At 39.1% G+C, this 15,762-nt stretch overlaps 2 protein-coding genes across 4 annotated transcripts in view; both read left to right on the forward strand.

Annotated features, from left to right (window-relative positions):
* The window catches only part of LOC122074790 (probable 6-phosphogluconolactonase 4, chloroplastic), a 5,198-nt gene extending 1,968 nt beyond the window's left edge, over nucleotides 1-3,230 (forward strand). Inside the window, exon 3 of the mRNA XM_042639758.1 lies at nucleotides 2,584-3,230. Coding sequence (XP_042495692.1) covers nucleotides 2,584-3,054 — 471 coding nt within the window. The 3' untranslated portion in view covers nucleotides 3,055-3,230. The remainder of the gene's footprint in view (nucleotides 1-2,583) is intronic.
* Nucleotides 3,231-5,142: 1,912 nt separating this feature from the next.
* Nucleotides 5,143-15,762, forward strand: part of LOC122074525 (eukaryotic translation initiation factor 2D) — a 103,072-nt gene continuing 92,452 nt past the window's right edge. For 2 of the 3 annotated variants that reach the window (XR_006138989.1, XM_042639385.1), the window contains exons 1-3: nucleotides 5,143-5,385; nucleotides 11,340-11,484; nucleotides 12,219-12,330. Coding sequence is in view for 2 of the 3 variants with exons in the window: in XM_042639385.1 (XP_042495319.1) it covers nucleotides 11,350-11,484; nucleotides 12,219-12,330 (247 nt within the window). In the remaining variant the exon portion in view is untranslated. The remainder of the gene's footprint in view (nucleotides 5,386-11,339; nucleotides 11,485-12,218; nucleotides 12,331-15,762) is intronic. The other variant, XM_042639386.1, reaches the window with a different exon arrangement.

Consider the following 15,762-nt stretch of genomic DNA (forward strand, 5'->3'; position numbering starts at 1 on the left):
GGGGGAAGAAAAGAAAAAAGGGTAGGCTACCTTCTATAAATATATTTACCAAAATTTATTTCCATATGTTCTAATTGAGCTTATTTAAAGCCTTTTGAAACCCCCTTCAGTGTTAGGCCATTTATGATCTCATATCATAACCACATTATAGGAAAATACACCAAAAGACCTCCTCCCATCTTAATTAACTCATGAATTACTAAGGCATAAAGTTAATTCATCTAAGTTGGTATATCTACTTGGGACTCATATTTCTTTTATGACCTTTCAGATAATTGTTGTGGATGCTCTCATGAGCTTTCTAAATTCAGTAAAACTTTATAGAACTCCTGGTACTAGCAAAGCATGCTTGTTCAAAGTGAAGAAGCAATCCATACTAAAGAGAAAGTATCCCCTGAAAGAAAATATACTGAAAGGGGAAAAAATTGCATCAAGCATTGATTACACATCATCACCACATGATGCTTCAAGCTTTTCCTATGCTATCTCCATAACAACAAACAACAACAAACTCAGCCTCATCCTAACTTAATGGTGTTGGTTACATGGATCCGAGCAAAGTGGTTGGAAGGATCACATATTAACCAGCCTTGATCACACACAAGGATCCTTGATCAGATACAAAGAGGTCTCCACACAAGGAAGAGAACAGCAGCAGCAGAAGATTTTTTCTTGGTTATTAAAATTGTGGGTAAGAATGAGGCCCATGATTCCTTATTTATTGACAATGGAAAGAAAGAGAGAGAGTTGGAGTTGGTTAGGGAGACCCCCCTAGCCGACTCCACCTTACATAACACTATACATCAAGCGTTGAATTTCTGTTTGAAGTCCAGTTACCAAGTTAAGTTATGGTTATTGTTATTATCTTAGGTAAGCTGGCATCAAACCCTCAGTGTCATTTTGGGGCTAAATTAAATTCATTTTGAACTGGTTAAGTTCTATTTCTGTTGAGAGAGGGCTGAGTCTTCTCATTTATAGCTGGCTTTTCAAAGATGCAATGTGCGGTAAAAAGAGTCTCATGAAAGAAAAGGGGAAGGTAATGCAATGCAGTGCTAATCCCGGACTAGGGGATTCAGTGGAAGATGAGCTTGCAACAGGATCACAGGTAAAGGAATAGGACCATATTGAGAGAAAATTGAAACACTCAATCAAAAAAATTTGATATTCATAGAAGTATGGTAGCTTTGCTCTAATCAGGCAGTATTAAAGATGATCTGAATCTTACAGAGAGATTGAGTATAAAAGTATGGAGTAGGACAGTTTGAAAGCTGGAGAATTCGATGGGAAGGTCTATGGGGTTTCAGATCAGAAATATAGCGATGCGATAACAATCCGATAACAATTAAATAGACTACTGGAGACCAGAAAATAGAGATAAAACCAGGTTTTAGAAATCAGAATCGAAGAACTTTAGTAAGAGAAGGATTTCTGAAATCAATGGAGAACACAGGTGTGAGAACAGGTAAGAAACCATATTTAGATTCAGCCATAGCAGTGGATAGCAATCTGAAACTAGGTCTAGAAAATTGGTTGAAAAAACTGTGATCTAGAAGAAAGTATAGTAGCAGGAGGATTTCTAGTTTTGATTGGAAAACATATTTTTAAAACAGAATTGTAACTAGAACTTGAAACAGAAGTTCCGAAACACAAACAGAAGAAGAATAGAGCATAATTAAAAAATATTAACCTTGTAAACAATGGAGAAGAAAGGAGGTTTAGGATACCAATCCCGTTTTCCAAGCTCAATAGCTCCAAAATTCTTAAAAAAACTCATTCTTTACTCATATCATCTCCAATTGATGGGATGTATATTATATATGAATATGTTCTAAAGTTCGTAAATTGATTCATAAAAGGACTCGTAATCACTCTTTTATATTGACTTGAAGTAAGTAGACTTAAAACATAACTTAAACTATTAAGTATCCGGATCTAACTCAAAACTTTAAATTAATTACTAATTTCGTGCACCAACTGTACTCCCACTTTATGGGCTTATAAATTAGGCCCCATTTTAATAAAACCCAAGAAAATAAAAGGCTCAACCTATAATAACTATTCAAAGCTTGTTTTCATCCTATTAGACTGGTACCTGCCCCTTGTGGGCCTTCTAGACTTGCTTCTAGTCCTCCGTACAGGATCAATGTCGATGCAACTGCAGGAGCATATACAAAATACATAAATCGCTGTCAAAGAGTCTGTGGAAAAAGGGTATCCATGACAGCTTTAATTAGATACACATGATACTCCCTACAAGTAGGGCAAGTCCCCAAACTGAAGTATATATGCTGCTCACTACAAATGGGAAGTCCCCAAAAGCCCCAAAATTTCTGCAGTTTGCTTCCCAAAGAAGAGCAAATTTCTCTCTCAACTTTCAAAGCCACCATATAGGCAGATTGAAGGTTCCATAATTTATTCAAGAGTCCAGTTGTTTCCATCTTTCATCGCATATGCTCAGAAAAGGGTACTGGATTGAGAGACTGTTTTCTGTACAATTACATTTTTTCTGTACAATTACATTTTGTGTTCTTTATCTCATTGATGAATGAATGTACATTATTGCTTTTGATGTTTACATGGCAGGTTCCTATTCCTCCTGGTCACGTCTATGCTATCAACGATGCACTCTCTGCTGAGGGAGCTGCTGATGATTATGAAACCTGTCTTAACCAGTTGGTAAAGAACAAGGTAGTGGATTTTTCAGCAGCTACTGGGTTTCCTAAATTTGATGTCATGCTATTAGGAATGGGCCCAGATGGTCATGTGGCTTCTCTATTCCCTGGGCATCCTCTTTTAAGTGAGAACAAGCGATGGGTTACCTTCGTTAAGGACTCTCCAAAACCACCACCAGAGAGGATAACTTTCACTTTTCCAGTAATCAATTCATCTGCCTATGTAGCACTTGTGGTGGCTGGAGCTAGTAAAGCTGATCCAGTTCATAGAGCGCTTGGTGGTGGTGATAGCCAAACTTCTGATATGCTGCCTGTTCAAATGGTTTCACCTGAAGGGGAGATAACTTGGTTTCTGGACAAAGGGGCTGCTTCAAAGCTGTAGGTTTATACATACCTGTGATTGTGTGTGTTTGGTGAGATCCATGTAATAAGTTCTTTGATATCTTTTGGGAAGTGGGTTGTTTAATAAGAGATTATATTTACATGTTAAACAATTTCTTGTAATCCCAACGGCAGTAAATAACTACGTAGTTCGTCACGTTTTTTTCAGTTTCTAAATTCTTTCTGAACTTTCTAGGTTGCTATATTCATGAATGTCACCTGTTATTGCTTTGTATCTCCCAGTGGATGTGAGCTTTATCATACTTTCCTTGTTAACTGCTAATTTGTGTCTAGTAACAATTGTTTTTCAGAAGACAGACTCCAAGTAGGGGTAGAATATACTCTATAGCTGTGCCTTCCTTTTTAAGAGGGCCAGATGGGCTTTCTGTTGAAAATAAAGTGTGGCTGTCTAACATGGACTCAGAGACAGGGTATTTGATATTCCAGAATCTTGGAACATGAAGGTCTTTGCTCTGCTTCAACCAAAGAAATTGGTGGGGGCCGTACTTAATTCAAGATTATAAATCTTGGTATCAGAAACCAGGTCAGCCACCGTTCATGGGGCTAACCTTCAAATGAATAGATATCTCAAAAAATTACTCTTTTTTTTTTCCCAGGTCTTTGAGGTACCAATACTCGATCCCAGGTACCAGTACTTCTACACATGACTGTAGAAGTAGCAGCAGCAGCAATTTCCATGGGGTGGCCGGTGGGCGTGATAGTGCTAGGCCGGTGGTAGCAGAGTGCTTGTGACCTTTGGTGGCAGCAGCAGTGGAGGTGCTGGTTGCAGTGTGCCCACAGTTGAATGTCAGTTGGCCTTAGGGCAATGTGCAGTGGCAGTAAACCCTTGTGGACGCAATTCATAAGAAGAGTTGGTGCCCCCCCCCCCTCTATCTACAGTTTTCTAGTCAGTCAAAACTAGTCATTATACTAAACAGTCACTGTTCCACAATACCATTCTGTCTAGGGCTATATTTTCCACTATAATCAAAGCACTCAGTCTGTTTATGACTATCGTGTTCTGATTTCTCCTAGTGGCCCTTCATCAACTCAAATTTGTACCCTGCCCTATGCTGATACAGCCATTTTTTGTGCACTCCTTCCGGGAAAAAAGAAACCCCTCAGGAACCATTGTAGTAGCCATTCTAAACTTTCCAACTGTTCAAGACCCCCTCAATTTAAGGTTCCAGCTGCTGAGTTTGGCCTCTCAGTCCCCCCAACGAATCGTTCAGTTTTCAGATCTGAGTGACTGATTTTAGGGTTTTGGGGATCGATTCGGGGGTGGTTTTGGATCAGAACTGGTGGGGATTGATTCGACCGGATTCCGAGTTTAAAATTCTTCGCCTAACTAAGGAAAAAATGCCACACCTCATGCTGATGGAGAAGAGTTAACTCATGACTCGGCTTTCTAAGGTGAGTCAACTGAGCTGCCCGTTGGGGTTAATAAGGTGGTGATTTTATTCATTCTGCGGTTCTGCCTTGACCTTGTGTTAAATTTTAGACCCAATTTTCATGGACCCACTTGTGTTGTTATAATTCAAGACTAGATTCTTGACTCTTTCATCTTACTAGTTGGGCTAAACTTGAATCTCTATTCACAAATTTTTTTGCCTCATCTAACATGTCATATCGCAGATGTCTATTAGTGTCAGAAAAAATCGAACCCGCCAAGTTGGTCTGGGTTTGGTTACACAGCCTTACATTGACTTTGCGGAGAGATGGTTTTTTAGGTTTTTTAACTCGAATCTATGACCACTTGGTCACATGGAACAACCACCTTCGACACTTCTCCCATACATGTACATGATAAATTGACACTGAACTTGATTGAGCTCGCTGTCAACCCGATAAAAGAAAACCAAACCGAATCTAAACCGAAACAAACCAAAATTGAGCTTTCCCTTATCATTCTGGCTTCGGTCTAGCCCAGTCCAGCAGAACCGAACTGACCGTTGGACACCCCTACATATCGATGAGCATTCCTGGACGGGCCGATCAAGAAACTTCCTGATCCAGCCTCTCCGCGCTCCTACTCCTCTTGGTATGCTAAGAGACTTGGAGGTAACGTACGAAGCCACTGATGGTCAGTCTCACGCCACCGCCAAAAAATCCTGTATTTCCAGAACCTTCTTTCCTTTCCTAAGTTAAATGATGCCCTCGTACGTGTAACGTTTTCGGAACTCATTTCCCCTCGTCACCTTGTGACTGCAGTACAACCCCTCAAAACCCGTAGCTTTGAGAATTCCACAGACGTTGGTCGATCGTTCGAACAAACAGACTCCTCATTCGATTGAAGTGAATTAAATCTTGGATTCGGTCGGTCCAGGCAGAGGTCAATCTCTCTTAATTCTCTATCTTGTTCCTTTCGATTTCTTACATTTGCATATTTTATATGTGTTTCATTAACTCCACGGTCTTGTGCTTGTGTCATCTCTGTTTCTTCATCGCTTGGTTCTTATATATCTACATAAAGATGAAAGTGCGACTTCTAATTATAGATACTGAAACAGTGAAAATAATGAGTGGATAAATAATCAAAACCAATTCATTTGATTGCGAGGTCATTGCTAATATTGTAGAAGATAAAAAAAACGCCAATTGTATAAGTTGAAACAGTGAGGATTTGATCGATAGATGACCACGGGAGGCCTATTTGATTGCAGGGCCATTGCTGAGATTGCAGTTAACTTCAATTTGATGGTATGCTTGATTGTGGAATCATTGCCTTTATGTTTCAGTTTTGGTGGTGTCTTTCAGTGTAGTTTAATTACCATGATTGAAATTAAGTTCAGTTTTGATGGTATCTTGGTTTGGGTTGGAGGGAGTGGAGTATGTGGGAATGTATAGACACTGTAGGGCCTTAAGACTTCTAAAATTTTGGGGTTGTCTAGGGTTAAGTGCAGAATTAGGTGGAAAGGGTTTGAACTTGAATTTTCCAGGTGTACTTCTAAGACCCTCTTGAATGAAGGGCAACTCTTGTATGGTACCATTGCTTGCTTTTCTACTGAAAAGAATGACCCTGGAAATTTTGTAATAGTAGCCTTGTCGTAAGTGATGCTTATAGGAGATATAGTCACATGGAGATACACATGCTAGTGTTTCTAGAGCTTTGGTCATTTGGCTATAATTTACCTTTATAATAAGTAATCTCTGTCATTGGTTTGCTATTTTATTCCTTGAAGGGGGGAATTGACTGCTATTTTATGTTCTTTATTTCTACGGTTGTCAATATCATAGTGCATGTATTTGCAAATCAATGTGGAAAAATTGAAAATATACTTTATCCCATGGAGACTAAGAGGTTTTGACCACTTGCAGTTTTTTGGTGAAATTGGTAATGCAGACAGTTGATATCTCATATCTGTTTCTAAATGAATGTCCCTGGGCAGTCTCTTTTAACTCTAGAAATTGAGCAAATGGGTTTGAAAATTGACTTACCGGCAATTGTTTGACTGCTTTTGCAACTTCACTTTTGATATTTTCTCTTGTACCTGTTCTTGTAGCATTCTCCACCAGCTTTGGAAAAGAGCTACATCTTGTAGCTTTACTTAAATGAATAAATACTGAAAATCCAAAGTTTCAAAGTGGCTTGTTTGAGAGAAGTGAGTATTGACTTCTTGGATAGGAATGAGAATAAAATTAAAGAAGTAAAAAGAAAAAAAGGGAGGGTGAGAATATGAGAGGAAGATTAAGAATTTAAGATGGAAGAAGTCCTACCTAGGGTTCTATGCATGGAGAAAAAACACTTTGATTCATCTAGTTGTCAAAAAAACATATGTAGTAAGTCATATTATCATAGAACCAATATTTTTGAAAACTTAACTCGGTGACTTGGCTCTTGAGGTGATTCTAGAGAGGGCTAAGAATATTATTTAGATTTATTTCATCTAAAACAATTGGTGTCTTTAAGATACAAATATACTTCATAAAAAGCGGGTCCCTAGTGGGAGTGTACCCACCGTGGGAGATTTGAGACCCAGTTATAGACCTACTCCCATCCAACTATAGGTTGGTTCGTGAGGTGGAACTGTTTAGTGAGAGAATCTCACTTTCATATAACAAACCTAACCTAAAGCTACTGGAGATAGTCTACAGATAATTGCTATGTGGCAAATTTTTATTTATTTATTTATTTTTTAAAATTATGTTAATAGTAGGCTAGGATTTATTAAAATAAAAAATTTAAGATTAGTAAAAAAAAAGTATGAAAGGAATTCTTAATACTAAAACTTACTACAAGTTGTAAAACTAGGATTTAGTAAATATAGTAAGTGTGAATTTACTACATATTTTTACATGTGAAAGTTTCCCAAAAGAAAGCTATGATTACTAATTTTGTTGCTGGCATGGTTGCACATCAATTGCACATGTTTTATACATTTATAATTCTCTTTTGACTCAGGTGGTTGGAGTATCTGACCACGTTTATATTTTATTCTAGAAGAAAATTCATGGTATTCCTCACCAGCATCATTGAGACGCCATCAAATTGTAATGTTATTAATGTCATTGTTCATAACTATTATGTTCTTCATCATCCATTGCACCATAACCATATTGATGATCGTTGCCAACATTGTCCCTTTCATGAATTATTAATTGATAAAGAAGGCCATACCAAGAGTCACACCGCCCATCATGCTCCTGCCTGTGGCAACCTGTACCATTTTCTCCACCCTCACGTCCTTCACCACCTTCTTCAACAACTTGTATCTATATTTTGCATCCTTCTTCTCCTTGGATGCATCCACAAACTTCAAGAAGATAGTCCTACCATCATAATAGACCATAAAGTTGATGATGGACTGTCTAGTGGGACCAGTCCAACCATCACATATCACAGTCATTCCATAATTCTCCCACATCAGCTTCAACCCCTAAATATACTCATCTAACTCTTTCTTGTGGTGGGCAAAGTAAAACAGTGTACATATTTTATGCTGTGGGCCCTTCACTCCTGGGCTAGGCCTACCTATTTCATCTAGCATGTTTTGATACTATGGCTTTGTAGTGGCTTGGGTTGGAATGCTTTGGTAGAAAGCCCACTTGGAGAAAGCAAACCCCAACTAGTCCTTTCACATCAAACCACATCTGTTCAGCTTCTTCTGTTTCTGGTTCTATCCGGGAAAGATGACAGGGTCTTAATGAAGGATCTCAACGGCTGGGTCACGGAGTGGGGGTGGGTGTGGGGATGAGGCTGAGCCCTCACACACTGGCTCCTCCTAACTGGAATCACATGCTCTCTTCCACTTCTCAACCTCCCCTATGGCTCTGGCTCTGCTGTAGCCCATCTAGATGATCGAGCTCCCCTGGCCATCAGCAAATATCTCTCCTGCTTAGTTCTAAAGGTATACCCTTGCCTTCCTCAGTTGTGTAGCCTCTTCCGTTTTTTTGTGTCATCCCAGTCAAGCTCCTCACTATCATAATCCTCCTCCCTTAACTAAGTCATACTCTTTAGACATGCATCCTGTAACTCTCCTTAGCTACCCTCTTCTCCTTCCTCTTCTCTATCCCACCCCTTGGATGTGCTGTCATGGCCCTCTTTATCTCACTTGACACACTAGGGCAGCCAGTGACATTTTTTTTCACGATCATTATGATGCCACTTCAGTTTAGTGGCCCCTCCTCCCCCAATTTTCTTCTGACAATAATTGCGCTGGGACTTCTTTTTGATCTGCTGAAAGGGGTATCCCATGGCCCATGCAACGTCCCCGCCTTCCCCAGCCATTATGCACTAGTTGGTGATATGTTGCAAGAAGAACACATAGATTAGTATAATGTAGATATCAAATAAAGCTCCTAAAACTGCAATAAAGCATATTCTAAAATTTCCGTTAATCATATATATTTTCTTATATTTTTTAATAATTAAGGGATTCTTGGTTACAACATATTTTGTAATTTGTTTATTCTCCTTTTTTACCCTTGATTTTATATATCACTTTAATATTAAATGAGTATTCTTTTTTTGGGGGGGGGGTAATTTTCCCCTTCCCCTTCTTCTCCAACTTCGACTCCCTTCTCACTCGCTCTATACCTCTCCCCCCGCCCCTAACCCAACTCTTCCCTGCTCTCTCCCTCTCTCTCTCTCGGTCTCCCCCTACCCACACCACCTCTGTCCTCCACCCCTACCCTTGTCCCTCTGTTTCTCTCTCTGCAGACAATTGACAATGGCCAATCCTCTTTTCCTTCCTTTTTAAGCACCTTCTTCTTCCTAAGCTCCTGTGATGCTCACTTTCCTCATCTTCTTCAATTGTATACATACAATAAAATCATTGACAGTCCCTATTTCCCGGCTAATACCCAATGACAATGCTGACTCTTGATGGAGCTCAACACATAAAAATCTGAGCTCATTTTCAAATTCCAATCTCAAAGAGTATAGATCTTGTATTGATAATTACCCCTCAATACGAACACTTCCTACACCATTCCCTGGTTGGGATAAAGCAACCTTCCACAACACATACCGTGGAAGCATTGTGTGTGTGTGTGTGTGTGTCCACTGTCCCCTTTTGATACAACAAAGTGGGGGTGGGGGGGGGTGTGGGGAGATACAGAAAGATTTGGGGGTGCTGGAAAGCCTGATAGTTTCACTGTTAGATCCAACAAAAAAATAAGAAGGCAGATAGAGAGAGATGCCCAATTAATCAGGTTGAATTCAATAGACATGGATGTGGGTTTCGTAGAGTCCCTCCTCGAGCTCAGGGAAGCATCAACACCTCCTGCTGCGTTGACCCTTGTGGTCTACAAGGAGTTTCATGTTGCTGCTCGGATTAGTGCCTTGTATTCCCTCGCCATAATCGAGATCCAGATTGACATTCGGAAGCCTGAGCATTGGGTGCAAACACCTCTGCAAATGGTGAGAGCCAATTGAATCTAGCAATGAACTAGAGATGAGATTGTTGGAGATAGTGAGTGATTGAACCACCAAAGCATGGGAAAGAAAGGGCAGGGGATAAACAAAGGGAGAGAGATTATTGAGCTTGTCTGCAAACTCTTTCCGAAATTTTTTCGTAGAGTCCCCTACTCTCCGTCGGAGCTTGCGCTCACTTTCTCCCCATTACGAAATTACATCATTATATTTTTTTTATTACATTGCCACTTCATTTTATAAAGGGCAAAACAGTTTGGTTACAAATTCTGTTTGTAACCTGCTTGGTTATGAACAGATACACATATATTAATAATAATAAATGAACATCACATTATTATTCAACTTCATCTGAAAACACATTTCCAATACTTTTATTATTTGTCTTATTTATTTTCATTTTTTTTAATTTCAGCAATTATTTTTGAAAATTCCAAAGATTAAAGCAGTGAAAAAATTCCTGATTCCATCATGCCGTAGATCGGGCAATGTTGTTTAACATATATGAATTTGAACTCCATCCACTACATATTTCCCTTATTTTTTGCAAAAATTTGTTGGAGGAAATTAAATAAAAAAAGAAAAAAAAGAAAACTCAACAACCTAAAAAATAATCGAACTCCATGTAAGTTGTATCAGGTCATTCTATCTAACATATAAAAAATGGAAACACTACCATGTCAATTATTATATTCTACAAAAACTAGAAGGGTTGAATCTTGATAAGTATGCCAAAAAAAAAAGTTGTTGTCTGATGACCTAATTTGTGCAACAAATCAAAGTGTTTTTGCCAAAAAATTGCTCTACTATGTCAAAACAAGCAAAACAGTGGAGTGTTATGTCTACAGCTGTCAAAAAGACAGGTTTCGATGGGGATGAGCTATATTAAGTTAGTAGTTCAAGCAGTGTCGATCGAACCAGGTTGAAACCGCAGAGATAGCCGAAATATTGTCGAAACAAGTTGAAACCTGGTACGATCCATTATTGACCTAAGGTTTCATCTTGGTAAGCTGCAAAACCAAGGTATCTCGGTTGAAACTGAATCTTGAACCATGATCATTGTCATGGGTTATCAACATCATAAGTTTTATTTACTGTGTAGGTTCACAGCCATTGGTCTCCATTTAGCATCACCGTAATCATCTCCATACAATTTTCCTTTAGTGTCAGTTGTATAATATGTGGGTGCTGAATAGGAGAAATTTCTATTTGGACTTGGGTAAAGTGGGAAGAGAGGCTGAAATAGAATGAGACACTGAGTGCTATTTCAGGTTGTAGAATATGAAAGTTACATGATGTGTATTTTTCTTCTCCTTTTTATGCTCATCATTTAATTGCATGTGGTTACAAGTATAAAGCTTTTATTTTGTCTTTTTATGGTTAACTGAGAAGTTTATATGGTTATCATCTAGGCTTCACATCATGTTCAAAAAGTCAATTGAGGCAAAGTCACAACAACGATTGTCTGGGGCAGATCGGAAGAAGTTGAAAAGGACCATAAAGGAAAGGTTTCCGCAGGCCTCAGATGCTGATATTGATGTCATACTTCCTCCCAAGGTAAAGAAATGTGACTTTTACTGAGATTTGTCTAGGCATGGTTTATGATGTATACTAAGTGTGCTGGATTATTGGATTCTGTTTACCAAGATGCCTAGATGCAGATATATAGATTGATACTAGAAGCTCCAGATAAAATTTTTTCAAAGATGTGCACTAGGGATAAGTTTCTCATCTTCGGTCGTCCTTACGCTTGTAGCTCTTAAGCTAAATATCCTTGCTAAATACTAATTAGTTCTGTTATCCCAAATATAATGAGCTGGAGTACCTGACACACCCCACCAAAGGAAAAAAAAAAAAAAAAAAAAAAAAAAAAAAAAAAAGAAAAAAAAAAGAAAAAAAGGAAAAGAAAAAAAGAAGGTCAACCTATATGAAGTTATGGATTTGTGAACTTGTATGTATATTTGTGGGTTGGGGTGTGTGTGTATATATATATATATATATATAAAGGAAAGAGTAACCGGGGTTCTATTATGTATATATGAAGTTTTCTGATTACTGACATTCATATATTAAGTTTTGGCTTTACTTTTGGTGACCCCAAATGGTTGGGATGAAGTTGATTTGAGTTATTATTTTGCTTGCATTCACTGTCATCTGGATTTTCCTTTTATATGCTTAGATAGAGATTTTAATATCTAGTGCCATGGGCAACTCATTTTACATGCCTTATATCAAGAAACAAGATGTTGATTATGTATTGACTGTAATCATTTCTATTGTAATTTTTCTAGGCAGAGATAACCATTGCAAAATTCCCTAACCGGGCCCATGTATATGGTGTAGAGGGAGGGTTTCCTATTCTTTTTGATGTTGATGGGCGAGGCACTGAAATATTCCCCACAGGTATTTAATTGTCTATGGACTAATATATTTAATGCCTCTATGTGGTTTTGAACTTGAGTAACAGGAGTTTAAAGCATTTTTATGAAAACAGAAGTTGATGAGAACTGTATATGCTACGGATGAAATGGCTTGCCTCTCCATCAATCTGCCCCTCCATCAATGGCATGCGCGTGTGACAAACATGATTCTGTTAACAGGGAAAGGGGGAAGGAGTGGAATAGTATGATAGCTGAGGAAGATTGGAGTATAAAACTGCAATAACTCCTCACTGTTGTAGTACTTTCCCTTGTATTGCACTCTCTTGACTCCTGTCCTAGATAGTTTCTGAATATATTTATCAATTTATGTATCTAAGAAAAGGAAGAATACTGTTAAGCAAACCTTGCTAATGGGGATTGTATCTTTTGTATGGCCTACATAGGAGTCCCTCTAGGGCTTGGGACCCACATGTGACACGGTTGAAAGTGTGGTGGGTTAGTTATCGTTCTAACACAGACGACCCTCGAATCCACAAGGTAGTTGGAACCCTAATTCAGAGAGGAAGAAGAGTGATAAAGGCTACTTTGATTCAGAGATGGAAGATCCTCTTACAGAAGCCCCAAAGAGACCTTATCTAGTTAGGCGATTTTTGAGGAAGGGGAAAAAGGTAAAAAAAAGTAACAAGGGTAAAAACATAAATGCAATAGAAACTAGAAAAACCCTAATTTGAGCTACCACACTTCTAGGGCTCCGTTGAGGGCCTACACAGATGAATTGGGAAATCTTGTGCGAAACAAAAGGGGCCATTTTTGCCTCTAGAGTACTGGCTGCCATTTCCCAGTTGGGGTTACGACTCCCGTGATGCTAACCGAGTCAAAAGATAGGGTTCAACAGTATTGCTGAAAATTCGGGAACATCATTCAGTATCTTCGGCCGGACCTTGTGTTTTGACTGTCCAAGCGCTCTATGAACTCCTGCGAGATCTCCTCTACATCAGCATGTGGTAGCTGAATTGATTTTGTTGTTCAGTTGCTAGGTTTTGCTTTAGATGATCAGTCCCTTGGAGGTTACAAGGATATTTTTGCTATTTTGGGCTTCAGTTGGGGTTGGATAGGAGTATTGTCAGTTGATATTCTATTTACAGCAGTTTTGGGTCGTCATTTTGTGTCCAAACTTAAGTTTGAGTTGTTTTTTATTTTATAATTGGGAGTCTTAACTTGTGTCTTATATTATTCCGATTTCTTTCCATTAGGCCTAATTTTTGTTATTTTTATGCTGATTTACTGCCATCTTATTCTCTTCTTTACTTTTTCCATTTTTGCTTGAACTGTTAGGTAAGGGAAATGTAAATGTATCATCGAACCTTTAACAATGGACCATATCTTTTTTTGGGTGAATAAGAAGTCATTTCCAAAGAGGAAAGGAGAGAATATACAGGGGCCACAAGGTCCAAAACAAAAACAAAAAACGAAACAAAGCAACAAAATCCCATGAAGGGATGGGGATAGAAGGCTGTAACAGGGCCAGGGGCAGACCCTAGGACACAATACGGAGCTTGTTCCTTGGGTTCCTCTTACATTAGGATGGGGGAGCATGGCTAGCTTAGAACTAACATCAAGGTAGATGGCACTCCAAATCTTTTTAAAGGAATGAGAATTGGAAGTCCATCTTCAAAGCTTGCGTTCCATCCAAATGTGGTTGATGGAGTCACAGAAAGCAGGCTTTCCGGCAATATCACAAATAGAGTTCCTTGTAAAAGTCATATCCACTCTGAAGGGGAAGGATTCTTCGTCGTGGCAGGTCAACAACTATTAAGAACTTTCTTCTAGATAGTGGAGGAAAAGGGGTAGGAGAAGAAGGTGTGTCAGCTTCTGATAAACCATTCCAACAAAGGTAGCAAGGAGGAGAGTCCTGAAAATGCCTATAGATGAGGAAGGACTGTGTGGGGAGGCAGTTGGAAGATCATGCCACACTATGAAGCTATGGTAGGGGATGTGGCCTTTGAACCAAATAATCTTACACCGAGGAGATAAGGGACATATTGACCTAGCCAAATCCCAAGCTGATAGGAACAAAAAATACATGTAGATGAAGGAAACCAAGTGACTTTGCCCCCTCTTCCACAAGGACCAGGGGAGGGGAGGCAGGGCAGCCTAGATATCTGATGACTAAGAGGGGGATGAAAGAGTGGGGGGGGGGGGGGAGGGAGTCATTGGAGATGATGGTGGCAACTAAGGGCTCCCTACTCAAGCTAGAAGAATAAATAGCTTTGGCACCCACAATTGAATAGAGAATTCCCAATGGATGTTAGATCTCAAGCCAGAGACGTAGATATACCATCATTAATGCAGGAGGAGATGGCCCAAAGAGAAATAGGCCTGACTTTGAGGATCTTACGCCAAACCCAGGAAGCATCTGAGGAGTGTGAAACAGTCAAAAGTGAGTCTTTCCAGAGAAAAGTAAACCCAAGAGAGCTGTATCTTGTCCTCTTCAGATACAGTTTTCCAGATAAGCTTGAAGATGCCAGTGGATTTGGCCTCTTTGATCCTTCTCGGCCTTCTCTTGCTTTAAGTCCTTCCACAATATGGTTTGGACTCAGCTTGGTGCCCAAATCCGAGTGCTTCATAATGATAATGGCCTGGAATATATGGATGGTGCGTTTTTTAAATATCTTGATGATTATGGCATCTTATCTAGACATCTTGTGTTCGTACTGCAGAACAGAATGTTATCCCTGGACGGAAAAATCGGCACCTCCTAAATGTGGCCCGATCTCTTATGTTCACTACCAATGTTCCCAAGTTTTATTCAGTGAAGCAGTTCTTACAACTGCCTTTCTCAAAATAGGGTTCCCTTTATTGTTCAGGACTTCAAGACTCTAGTTAGTCAGCTCCCTAATCTTGCTCTGGCCACTCCCTCCCAGGGTGTTCGGATGTGTTTGCTTTGCTCACAGTCAAGGATTAAAGTATCGGTATCGGTCGGTCAAAATTAAGATACGTATCGGAGGGTATCGTATCGTATCGGAGATACGCTAAAGATACGCACATAAATGGATAGGGAACACATTTTTATACACTTTTGCATAAAAAAACAGTTAAAAAAATCTATATATAACATGTAGAATGCATAAATACTTAAGTAGAGGGTATCGTATTGATAGACAAATATATTGAGTTGAAAATGTTCAAAATGATGAGGTTTGAGTTTCTTCCAGTTTTTTCTTTCCTCATTGTCATTGCCACTGTGATGAGTGCCGTGAAGAGTGTCGTGGTGGTTCAAATCCTTGGCTAGGACCTTCTTCTTCAATAGGAGCAACTACGATGATATTTTGCACTTGTCGAATATAGGCACAATATTTACCCCAGTCGAAATATTTATGGTAGTGGGTCTCCCATTCATTGTAGGAAAATTAATTTTTTTTTATAGAAGTTGTAGATTAAATGTTTTTAAAGA

This window comes from Macadamia integrifolia, chromosome 3, assembly GCF_013358625.1.
Source record: "Macadamia integrifolia cultivar HAES 741 chromosome 3, SCU_Mint_v3, whole genome shotgun sequence".
Lineage (NCBI taxonomy): Eukaryota > Viridiplantae > Streptophyta > Magnoliopsida > Proteales > Proteaceae > Macadamia > Macadamia integrifolia.